The 12,572-nt window shown below is 39.2% G+C and overlaps 1 protein-coding gene across 8 annotated transcripts in view; it reads left to right on the top strand.

Moving 5' to 3' along the window:
* The window catches only part of r3hdm2.L (R3H domain containing 2 L homeolog), an 83,009-nt gene extending 70,653 nt beyond the window's left edge, over positions 1–12,356 (top strand). For all 8 annotated transcript variants that reach the window (XM_041581094.1, XM_041581090.1, XM_041581091.1 and 5 more), the window contains 5 exon segments: positions 3,094–3,266; positions 4,831–4,975; positions 5,381–5,478; positions 9,195–9,273; positions 9,831–12,356. In XM_041581094.1, coding sequence (XP_041437028.1) covers positions 3,094–3,266; positions 4,831–4,975; positions 5,381–5,478; positions 9,195–9,273; positions 9,831–10,180 — 845 coding nt within the window. In that variant the 3' untranslated portion in view covers positions 10,181–12,356.
* The last annotated feature ends 216 nt before the right edge of the window (positions 12,357–12,572 follow it).

The raw sequence follows: 12,572 nt of genomic DNA, 5'->3' as shown, positions 1-12,572 counted from the left end.
AGGCTGGAGTGAACGGATGTCTTAACATAATAGCCAGAACACCACTTTCTGCTTTGCAACTCTCTAACTCTGAGAAGGATGGCCACATGGGTCATAACTGTTCACTGAGTTTGCAATTGATCCATAGCATGCAGCGCAGATGCCAAACAAATGGTTGTTACCCATATGGCCCCCCCCAAGTCGCTGATTGGTAACCAATTAGAGAGCTGCAAAGCAGGAAGTTTGGTTCTAGCTATTATATTGGACATTTGGATATTCCAGCCTTTAAAGATTACTTTTTTGGCTAACTATATTGAAAACATTTTTTTTTTGTACAACTTATCTATTTACCCAGATTTTATTTTTACATTGAACAATTCCTTTATTGTCTGTCAAGCATTCCATTTCTAAAGTAAGAAGCACAGCAACTCCTGTCCATTAATACACAGAATTCTGTAAGAGATGGCTTAGAGGGTGCACAGAGCATTTTCACTTTGCATTCAAATAGGAGAATTATTTATAAGGTGTTTTTTCATTTTTTTTTTTTTTTCAGTAATTGCAAGGCAAAATAAAACTATTTGGTGACCGTGTTCATCTGTAGTGAATATTACTTCATGTTGCTGACAGACTGATTCATATAGTTCAGTGGTGCCATCTTATGCTGTTCTGAGAGACTGCACCATGGCAGAAATTTGGGGCACAGATTTTCTGAAAGTCTGACTTTTTTTGATAGATTAGCAGCAACAGGCACTCTAATAAATGTAATTCCTAGTAGTAAATGAATGCTATTAAATACATACAAGATCTTATTCTCCATAAACAGCAAGGCATTGGGCTTCACATGTCTGTCATATCACTGTGTATTATTTGTGTCAGTTGGATCCTCTACCCATACATATCCATATACACACTTGCTAAACTTCATTTACTGATTATTATGGACCCAATACAGGGGACTCCATGTGCTGCCCTCACAGACACATGGCGCCAGGCCTTATTCTTGTACTTTGATGTGTGCTTATTCCTTACTTGTGCTACCCATATGGCACACAGAACAGTATCTTTCTTTTATTTTTATTTTTTTTATTTATTTATTTTTGCTGATATCACTGACAAGCACTGATTCATCACTTCTGTTTAATTACACTCATTTCTCTGCTGCTTGTTTTAGCATGTTCTCATTTATCACTACTGCTTCTCCAACAGAACTTGCAGTCTCTCTCCTTCACAATCACACATACACATATATATTCTCAATTTATCACTTTACACATGCTGTCTTCTGCTCCAAAAGTGATGCAGGGCATTATTATTCTTTGCTGTTTTCCATGCCCTAGTTCAGGGTATTTCATGCCTCTCTTTGTGGCCCACCAGACAGCCTGTAGTTTAAGACATCATTAACGATTTGTAAAGTATTGCAATTACAACTATTACTGGTATTCTATACCAGCCCTTTAGCAGTGAAGATCTGTAGCTCCCCCATATTGTTTTCTGCTGATTTATGTGCTTTGCACTTAGGGACTGACTCACATTATACTGCATGTATAGAATATACATTATGTATACGCATATAAATCCTAATACAAGGCTTATTAGCAATTAATTCAGTTTTAAATTATATGGCAAACCAGTGCACTTTGCATCAGAATTTAATAATCAGCCCTGTTGCATCAGCAATTTCAACAATCTGGTTGCTAGGATCCAGATTACCCTAGCAACCATGCATTGGTTTGAATAAGAGATGGTAGTATAAATAGGAGAGGGCCTGAATAGAAAGATGAGTAATCAAGAGTAGCAGTAAGAATACATTTGTTGCTGTACAGAGCATTTGTTTATTAGATGAGGCCAGTGACCCCCGTTTAAAAGATGTAATGATTTTGGAAGAAGGAGGCAAATAATTAAACAACTGTAAAAAATAAATGTTGAAGAGCAATTGAAAAGTTGCTTAGAATTTGTCACCCTATAACATACTAAAAGTTAACTAGAAGTTTCCACTTTGGGCGACTTCAGAAAACACAGTGCCGCGTGTGCTTTAGCGCAGGCGACTTTTCATTATAGCGGATGGGAAGACACGCAATCAATGGCAGTTCGGGGAGATTGTTGCCCAGAAGAAGAGGCGATTAGTCGCCAGGCGACAAAATCTCCCCGAATCTCCTCATGTAAACTAACCCTAAGGGCTAGTCCACACGGGGAGATAGCGACGCGTTTGCGGTCGCGGCGACAAAGCGCCGCGACAGTTTTGTATGGGCGCCTATGTAAAAACGCCTGTGCTAACCACACGAGGCGATGCGCTTTTCAACAGTCGCCTGAAAAAGCCTGGCAAGGCATTTTCAGGCGACTGTTGAAAAGCGCATCGCCTCGTGTGGTTAGCACAGGCGTTTTTACATAGGCGCCCATACAAAACTGTCGCCTGCGCCGGTCGCGGCGACTGTCGCGGCGCTTTGTCGCCGCGACCGCAAACGCGTCGCTATCTACCCGTGTGGAATAGCCCTTAATGTCTGTAATGAAAACAAAACACATTTCTAAACATGGCCAGACAAACCACTTAGTGTGGCAATAGCCTTAACAAACCAGTTAATTATCTACAGCCTACAGTGTTATCTGACAAGATTAGAGAGAAATGGTTGCCAAAACTGAACCGATTATAGTAAGGTATGTAGAAGATGTTTGTAGGAACTCGGATGAAGCAGCACACACTCTCCTCACAGTTTGGCAGTTTGAGCCCGGTGCACAGTGTAGAGGGCACGGCAACCCCCAGGAATACGTACAAAACAAACAGAATCACTGGCACACGTGGCAATTCAAGTGCCGGGTTACCCCGTGCTCTTTATTGTGCGGACGTGCAATAAAGAGCACGGGGTAACCCGGCACTTGAATTGCCACGTGTGCCAGTGATTCTGTTTGTTTTGAAGATGTTTGTAGCCCACATCATTTGTTTTCAATTAATCCTGCACTCCAGTTTAGCCTTGCCACACAGAGAGAAAGGAAAGAAGTTGGTTTGGTTTATCTTTTTTGTGCAATTACACAATTAGTTATTTAAATAAAATTTAATAGGCTGTTTTAGCACTAGTTACTATGCTATGTTATGTTAAAATTAGTTTCTAATTTTCTCAGGAGTGAACCCTTCAGGCCTGGGAGTTGTTGTAATGCAGCTGAATGTACCCAATGGCCCACAGGCTCCTTCCCAGAACCCACAAATGGTACAGTGGAACCACTGCAAATATTTTAACATGGACCAGAGGGGACAGAAGCCGGAACATTTATATAACCCAGATGTCGGCAGCCAGGTGAGTGGCTCAGATTGCTCAGTCTGCTATTCTTGATGCTGATAGCCAATTATTTACAATAGCTTTAATGTGCTACAGTTTCACTTTTGTATCTGTAACTATTCTACTAATTACTTTTGTTTATATTTAGTAGGGATGCACCGAATCCAGGGATTCGGCCAGGATTCTGCCTTTTTCAGCAGGATTGGATTCAGCTGAACCCTTCTGCCTGGCCGAACCGAATCCTAATTTGGATATGCAAATTAGGGGCAGGGAGGGAAATCACGTGGCCTTTTGTCGGTATTCGGCCGAATCTTTTGCGAATGATTCGGGGGGGTTCGGCCGAATCCAAAATAGTGGATTCGGTGCATTCCTAATATTTAGGGTTGCCACCCAACCGGTATTTTCCCGGCCTAGCTGGTAAAACACCTGCCAGGGCCGGTATTACAAATTTATCAGCAATGTAGCTGCCAGTAATTTGTAATACGCTTAACAAAAGGCCTTGCCCTCAGGTGGAAACTTACCTTTACTTCTTCATCTTCCTGTCGCGCGGTGTGGCACCACCCCTTTTTGTGTCACAGCCCGTCATCTTCCCCTCACACGGTGTGGCCTACCCCTTTTGTGGCACAGCCCCACCCCTTTTTGCATCACAACCCACCCCTTTGGTTCCTGAAGGGTGGGAATGTCCTAATGGTCCCTGCCAGAAGCACAGTAGGAGGGGGAGAGCTAATCATAGCCCTGCAGTCACACAAGCAAAGACAGGCTTCAGTTCCCTATCAGGTCAGCCTAGCTGCTGACCCTGCAGTGCTGAGTGCTGCCTGGGAAAGGAGGCAGCAGGAAGTGGAACAGATGGGAGGGACTAGTAGCATACCTCCCAAATGTCCTGTTTTTCATGGTACAGTCCCGATTTTGACAGTCCCGGGGTTGTTACAAAATTGTCCTGACTTTCTCTTTGATCTCCTGCACTGAGCAGCCAGAAAAAGATACAAAGTTTATAATCAAATTGACTTTTGAGAGCCCAGAATACATGCAGATGCACTTGGATACTTTAGTAACAAAGCAAAGAAACACCGGTAACAATTTAAGATGAGCAGGTCTCTTGGGGAAACTGTGACTTGCAACTTAAAGGGCAATTCACCTTGGCAAAACTGTAATAACATAAAAACCACAGTAATGTGTTCAAACTTTAATAACCTGCCGCATTTTGTAAAATTAATATGGTAATTAGGGGGTATGACCACAAAAATTGGCGTGGTTAAAAAAAATGTAGCCTTGCTCCCCGCAGCAAATCTTTTTATCCCCCTTTCTATTTTCAAAATGTTGTATGTAGTAGTGGTTTGGCAGAAATGTTCTGTAAATCAACCCAAGACGCTACTTTTTTAAGCACATTCCTTCTATATTTTACAGAGTATAAATACACTTGCAAATTCTTGTTTTTCATGCCATACGTCTCCTTTAAAAGTTGGAAAGTTGCTCAGATATGCATTTTCTTTATTAGGCCAAATGTTTGGAGGGTTTTGTTTGTCGAGTTCCCCAAACAAGTTCTGATTTGTGACACTCAATATTGCCATAATCTTTTGTACAGGCCAGTAACCTGCTGAGCAGTCCCATTACTTCCCCAGCGCAGTCTCCAACGCCTTCGCCAGGCTCCAGCATAAATAGCGTGTGCACTGGGCTTTCACCACTTTCTGTCCTCACCCAATTTCCTCGGCCTGTGGGCCCTGCACAAGGTAACTACTGTGAAATATTCCTCCTATTACTCTGCTGCCTTCCAGGTCTAAGGGGGAAATTCTCTTACTGTGGTCTTCTGTGCTCTTCTGAGTTACTAGTATACTAGTTTATCAAGCTGCCCATTTGGTAGGTGTAGTGTGGCATGAAAATAATTGGTAATACATCTAAATCAGTTTTGATGGATAAGTTATATAGTTGAATGATGCCTACATCCGTGTGGACAACAGCTTTTGCGCCTTATGGGGTACTGGGAGTTGCAGTGCAAGTGCTAATGGGTTAGTGTTGCTGTAATAGAAAACTACTGATATGTTGTTGCTTTATGCTGTTTTGCTTTTCATTGCTGGTCCTTTTTAAAGTTGCTGTAATAACAATACCTGTGTTAACAAGTCTCCTTCTGTCTGTAGGTGATGCTAGATACTCCCTTCTAGGACAACCACTGCAGTACAACCTCTCAGTCTGCCCCCCTTTACTGCACAGCCAGTCCCCATACCCTACACAAATGGTAATTATCACCATACGTTGGATTCAACAAACAATGTCATCAATTTCAATGTCTTTATATTCGTTTTCCTACCGGTTCTTAATCATGAGCCAGTGTAGCTGAATCAAGCTTATTAAAGAGGTGGTTCACCTTTGATTAACTTTTAGTATGTTATAAAATGGCTAATTCTAAGCAACTTTGGAATTGGCCTTCAGTTTTTCTTTTTTATAGTTTTTAAATTATCTGCCTTCTTATCTTCTTATCTGACTCTTTCCAGCTTTCAAATGGCAGTCACTGACCCCATCTAAAACAAATGCTCTGTAAGGCCACAAATGTATTATTACACATCTTTATATTCATGCCTGTCCTATTTATATTTGTCTGTTGGTTGCTAAGGTAATTTGGACACTAGCAATCAAATTACTGAAAATGCAAACTGCAGAGCTGCTGAATAAAAAGCTAAATAACAACAAATAATGAAAAATGGAAACTAATTGTTTCAGAATATCACTCTCTACATCATAATAAAAAGTTAATTTAAAGGTTAGAAGACTGACCTGCTACATTGTTCCAAGAGTCAGACCCATAGAACAGGATGAAATAAAAATACTGATTTCTATTGCAATTACTTCTACTTCTTATATTAAACCCATTGAAACATTGAAAATGTGTAATGAACATATATTGGAAAGTTTCTCAGTAATACATTGTCATTCATTATGTAAAACAAGGTTGTGGGTAGAGATACTTTGCCAAGCAAAGCTTGTATTGCCTTATCGGTAGGCGTTCAGTGATGGGACTGTAAAGGTTGCCATTTTGCCCTTGCTAGCACTTGAGTCAACATATTAGTAAGTGTGGCCTTTTGTTAATATAATGATTTCCTTTGTAATTTGTTGACAGATGGTCTTGAGTTCAGTAATGACCTGGGCCATCTGCAAAGTCCTGGGGAATATGTCAGAGAGAGAGATATATATATATATATATATATATATATATATATATATATATATATATATATATATATATATATATATATATATATATATATATATATATAGATGATTTTAAATGTTATCACTGATTCAAATTTTAATCAATTAACCAATTGAGAGACACCAGGGTATGGATTGGTCTGTTGTGAAGCACTTGGGTATTTAAGATTTTGTTTGTTAGCACTGTGGATCTTCCTTGAAAAAGATCCCTATCGGGATCGAAACGTTGGAATAAGATACCATGTCACAATAAAAGATTGTTGATTTTTCACCAAAAGGGAGTGCTGGTCTGGAAAATTTTGCTGTATGTCAATATTACCGTGCACCCCTATTTATCCATTGCCTTGGAGTGCGGATACTCATCAAAGAAGTATATATATATATATAGATATATATATATATATAGATAGATATATATATATATATAGATATAGATATAGATATAGATATAGATATAGATATAGATATAGATATAGATATAGATATAGATATATATATATAGATATATATATAGATATATATATATATATAGATATATATATATAGATATATATATATATATATATATATATATATATATATATATATGCTAGTCTGAGAAGTATGTAGACAAAATGCAGGGATTGACAGCACTCCAAGGAAATACATCAAGTCAATAATTCAAATGAAAGTGGAGATTTATTGGTGATCCAACGTTTCGGCTCCGCACAGAAGCCTCCCTGACGAAGGCTTCTGTGCGGAGCCGAAACATTGGATCACCAATAAATCTCCACTTTCATTTGAATTATTGACTTGATGTATTTCCTTGGAGTGCTGTCAATCCCTGCATTTTGTGTATATATATATTTATATTTTAGAGAGCGGTGATCATGAGTTGGTAGATCAGGAACGTTTTGCTTGCCACTCATCCCTTTGATGTTGCTTCCCACTGCCCTACAGCTACTGCTTACCTTTGAAGTCTTGGCTATCAAGGCCACAATGGCAACATTTCTGGATCTCCAACACTTTCTAACTAAATATATAGAGGCCTTCTAATGCTACAGTACAGTAGTGAAAATTAGTATTGAACACGTCAACGTTTTTCTCTGTAAATATATTTCTAATGGGGCTATGGACATGAAATTTACACCAGATGTCGGTAACAACCCAAGTAATCTACATGTACTAAGAAATCAAAGCAAAATAAGTCCATAAATTAAGTTATATGTAATGACACAGGGAATAAGTATTGAACTCATGAAGAAAAGCATGGCATGGGAAGCCAAGAAACCTGATGAAATCTGTCCGTATTTAGCAATCCTGCTCCCTATCAGTGCAAATTATTTTCAGCTGGTTTAGTCCTAATTGATGTCCTATAAAAAGGTTTCTCATTACTAAGGTATCACACAAGAAACCTTTAATGATGGGTAAAAGCAAAGAGCTATCGCAAAACCATTGCAACCTTATTGTTGCAAATCATACTGATGGCATTGGTTACAGACTTATTTCTAAGCTTTTAAAATTTCCAGTGAGCACTGTTGGGCCATAATCCTGAAGTTGAAAGTGTTATTTCACCCTACACCAGCCATGACCAGGTGCTCCTCACAAGATTTCTGACTGAGGAGTCAAAAGAATAATCAGAAGACTTGTCCAAGAACCAAGGATCACTTGCGGAGAGCTTCAGAAATTACAGAAAACAATAAGTAATGCACTCAACTGACATGGCCTCTATGCATGCTCACCATACAAAAGCATGTTGAAGCTCGTATAAAGTTTGCTGCACAACATTTGGCCAAGCTAATGAAATTCTGGGAAAATATATCTGGTCAGATAAAACCAAATTGAACTCTTTGGATGTCATTGCACACACCATGTTTGGAGGAGAAATGGCACTGCACATCACCCCAAAAACACCATACCAACAATGATGTTTGGAATTGGGAACATCGTTGTGTGGGGCTGTTTTTCAGCATATGGTACTGACTTCATATAATTGAAGGAAGGATGGATGTAGAAATGTACCAGGATGTTCTTGATAAGAATCTGTTGCCATCTACCAGGATGCTAAAGATGAAACAAGGGTGGACATTTCAGCAAGACAATCATCCCAAACACACAGCCAAGGAAACTCTCAATTGGTTTCAGAGGAAAAAAGAAAAAAAAAAAAAGCTGGTAGAATGGCCCAGTCAATCACCTGACTTGAATCCAATTGAAAATCTATGTAAAGAACTGAAGATCAGAGTTCATAGAAGAGGCCCCCTGGAACCTTCAAGATTTGAAGACCGTTTGTGTAGAAGAATGGGCCAAAATCACACCTGAGCAATGCATGTGACTAGTTTCTCCATACAGGATGTGTCTTAAAACTGTCATTACCAACAAAGGCTTTTCTACTAAGTATTAAATACATTTCTGTTAGCATGTTCAATACTTATTTCCTGTGTCATTCCGCTTTATTACACATAACTTAATATGTGGACTTATTGTTTTGATTTTTTTTTTTGTATTTGTAGATTACTTGGATTGTAACCCACATCTGATGTAAATATCATGTCAAAAGCCCCATTAGAAATATATTTACTGAGATAACCGTTGTTCAAAAACTTATTTTCCCTGCTGTCTGCAGGTGATTTGGGTTATCTGGCTATGGAAATCACAATACATATTGTTATGTGGGTGTTTCTTGTATGTGCTGTGTATAAAATGACCGTGAAATCACTAGTAAATTTAATATGTTTCAAAAATTACTTTTTGATGATGCATGTACAGACAGGGATGAAGCATGGAAACCGAGGGAAAAGGCAGGCTCTGAAATCTGCTTCAACGGACTTGGGTACAACTGATGTAGGCAAGTACTCTGTACCCTTCTGATTTATTGTATATGCACTACACTGCACAGAATGGCAATATGTTGTATTAGGAAAACATTTTAGGTACTTGAGTGCAGCAATATCATTTACTTTTTTATTTTTTCTAACTGTCCTTTTTCTTCCATGCATGTTTTTTTTTTTTGTTTTTTTTTTTATAGAGGCAGAGGACTGCGTATCCTCACTTAAGTGCACACCAGCTCCATTTACACGCCCACCATTGGCCTGTGTGGAGCTACATGGAGTGGATGTCGCTAAAAAAAATTATAAAATGTATACATTCTCCACACAGGTAGACAAATGGGCCTGTCAATGGTGCTAGTGGGGTGTGCGCATAAAAGCACTTGCCCTTGTAGTCGATGCCTTTTCTTTGCTACTGCCTTAATTTTCATGGATATTTAACTGGAGGTTTATAGTAGCTGAAAACCTTGATAAACAGTTTGTGGGTTATCACTTATTCTTAAAAGGTTACCTTTAAATGGGAAAACCACTGAGACACTGGGGGATTGTTGTTCATCTTCTCTTTTTCTCTTCTTAGTTCTTGGCCGGGTCTTGGAAATAACAGATCTGCCAGAGGGCATCACTCGAGCTGAAGCTGGAAAGCTTTTTACACAGTTGGCAATGTCCGGGGCCAAAATCCAGTGGCTGAGAGACACTCAGGGTCATAATCAAGGGCCCAATGGTGACAACAATGGACCTACAGAAAATGGCCGCCAAACCCACAACAGTGATCTGGCAGCGTTTTACACCATTGTGGCAGTCTTCCCAAGCACCACAGCAGCACAGAATGCCTCAGTACAGCTTAATAACCCAATCAGCCACTTCAAACTGCGCAGCATCAAGAAGAACTATGATTTGCGCATACTAGAACGTGCCAGCTCCCAGTAGCATGTGGAGAAGGGCGGGAGAGGTGTGAGAAAAGTGGCAAGAAGACAGAGAAGGGGGAATAGACTCCTCACAATCCCCCCTTTTTTATCACTCTTTCCCCTTCTTCCCTTTCCTGCCCCCAAAAATAGAAGCACACTGGACTTAGAAATACAGCCTCTCCCTTCCCCAGTTTTCTTTTCTTCTTTCGTCCTTTGCCAGTCCCTTTCACTTGCTTCACTTGGCTCACTATGTTTTGCTTCATTACGGGTGACTAATTCTAGTTATTAAGAGTCATAGACAGGGTAGCAATGATCAAGTTAATCTCTCATCTTTTCAGCCATATTCACATTCTGTAATATTAAAATAAGGATACGATGAAGAAAGCACAAATGATCCACTTTCAGATACAAACATTCTATTCATGGGTGCTATGCGCCTCTGAATAAAACTTGCGTACAATTGTTCCGAAAGGCCGTTTTGTGCGGTTACTTGTTGGAAGCTGCAGGACTAATCAACTTTAAGAAGATCCCCCCGCCCCCATACAGTTTTGAACACAGAAGCAGTAAAATATGCAACGTTTTAGTTTGAGTTGAGAATGCAATGAAGAATGGAACATATGTTTTCTCCCATTTTATTCCACTATAGTGACAAAATATTTAACAAGACAAGTGGAAATAGAGGAAAATTAAGTTATCTGAATACCACATTTAATTATGCTGGATCACAAATTGCACCAAATCCTCCAGTGATGTACAAACGCATGAACATGTGTTGCTTTTAGAAGTCTCACTAAAAATTTTGTTATGCACTAATATGCTTTTTAGACCACTCAATGTGTTCCGTTTGTGTGTGCATAGGCCTAGTCTTAGCTCTAGGACTAGTTCCAGATGTTCTAGCCATATCTGCTGTTCTTCCAGAATGCATTTTTTCCTGTGACTTCCTACTGATTCAAAACAAAGACCGATACAGAGCACATATGATGGCGTTGTGGGGAAGCAGCTGTTGTGACTATGCATGCAGGTGGCAGACAAAGTGTGCAGGTTCCCAAGAGACTAGGATTATTTTACACATAAACAATATACATGGGGTGTTCTAAACATACACTTAAGATATGGACAGTTTGTGAGAATTGAACTGTAACACGCAGTTTTCAGGCAAGCGTGTGAGACACCATATTTGTCTTACCCAGCAATCGGTATACGGCTTGATCTAAACTCATGGAGAATGCTGCCCTTATAGAGCGATAGTAAGTGCAAATGGTGCTAAAAGGGACAGTTTTAGAGGTATCTGTATTCACTTTTCGAAACAGGATAATTATATGCAGGGGACTGCATTGTGTATCCTCTGGTATCCTTTAACATCAACGCTTAGATTAAGAACTAATGTTAGCTGATCCACATATCCTCAGATCTGAAATGAAGGTCTGCTGGAACCATAAAGGTGGAAGTCCTGGCTTCATCCTAATGCTGCTTTGCCAGTGGCCCTGGAACTAGAGTTGTACACCCCAAATTTCTGTCAGTCTACTCTTGGTTCATTCACAGCTTCTTGCACTTTGTTTCACTCTTAATTGCGCAATCAACTTGTTTTACTGATGTTTTTCCCTTTAAAATTTGTGTTTTACACTTTTTTCTTGTTCATATACAGTTTTCTCATTCACTTGTTATTTGTCCTTTGCTATTTCTCTCTTTACCTTTGCATCATTGTGTTTATTAATTCTGACCTCTCCTCCCAGCCTGTTGTTTTTATTCTTCCTTTCCCTTTATATGTTGCACATCCTGCACCCATTGCTGTACCTTGCAGGCACTATTCTGCCTAAAGCGATGAAACCTGGCGCCCCTCCCCCACCTGCCTAACTTCTGTTTAAAGAAACGTTAACCCATTTGTTGATCAAGAGTTGAGTTTCGCTGCACCAGGAACCAAACTGCCACATGCTGAAGGAAAAGACAGAGAAAAATTACAATTTTTTTGCCCAGAGTGGAAAAATCGACCTTTTATTTCTTTTTCTTGGAGTTGGTTGTCCCTGAACATTGTATAGTTTTTTTTTTTTTTTCTTTGATGCTTGTGAGAGTACATTAACATGGGTATTTATTTGCACAGATGGGCTGTACTCACTGTAAATTTTTATTTAATCCAATTTTGTTTTTAAATATGGAAAAAAAAGAAATATGTGTCACATTAAAAACAAGTGTGTCCTTTTCTTTGTAGCTGTGGTAAATGTCCTTTGCAGCTTGTTGATTTAAACACTGACCTGGGACTAGATTCTATCTTGTACCCTCAGTCAGCTTTTAGAATACAAGGAAGTACGTTTGGGCTAAATGGCAGCTTAAAGGGGAATGGTCACGAAAATGAAATTATAATATGTTTCATCATACTGAAATAAGAAACTTTCTAAATACAATCAAATATTCTGCAT

This window comes from Xenopus laevis, chromosome 2L (assembly GCF_017654675.1).
Source record: "Xenopus laevis strain J_2021 chromosome 2L, Xenopus_laevis_v10.1, whole genome shotgun sequence".
Taxonomy (NCBI): Eukaryota; Metazoa; Chordata; class Amphibia; order Anura; family Pipidae; genus Xenopus; species Xenopus laevis.
This window is presented reverse-complemented; position numbering and strand designations above follow the sequence as displayed.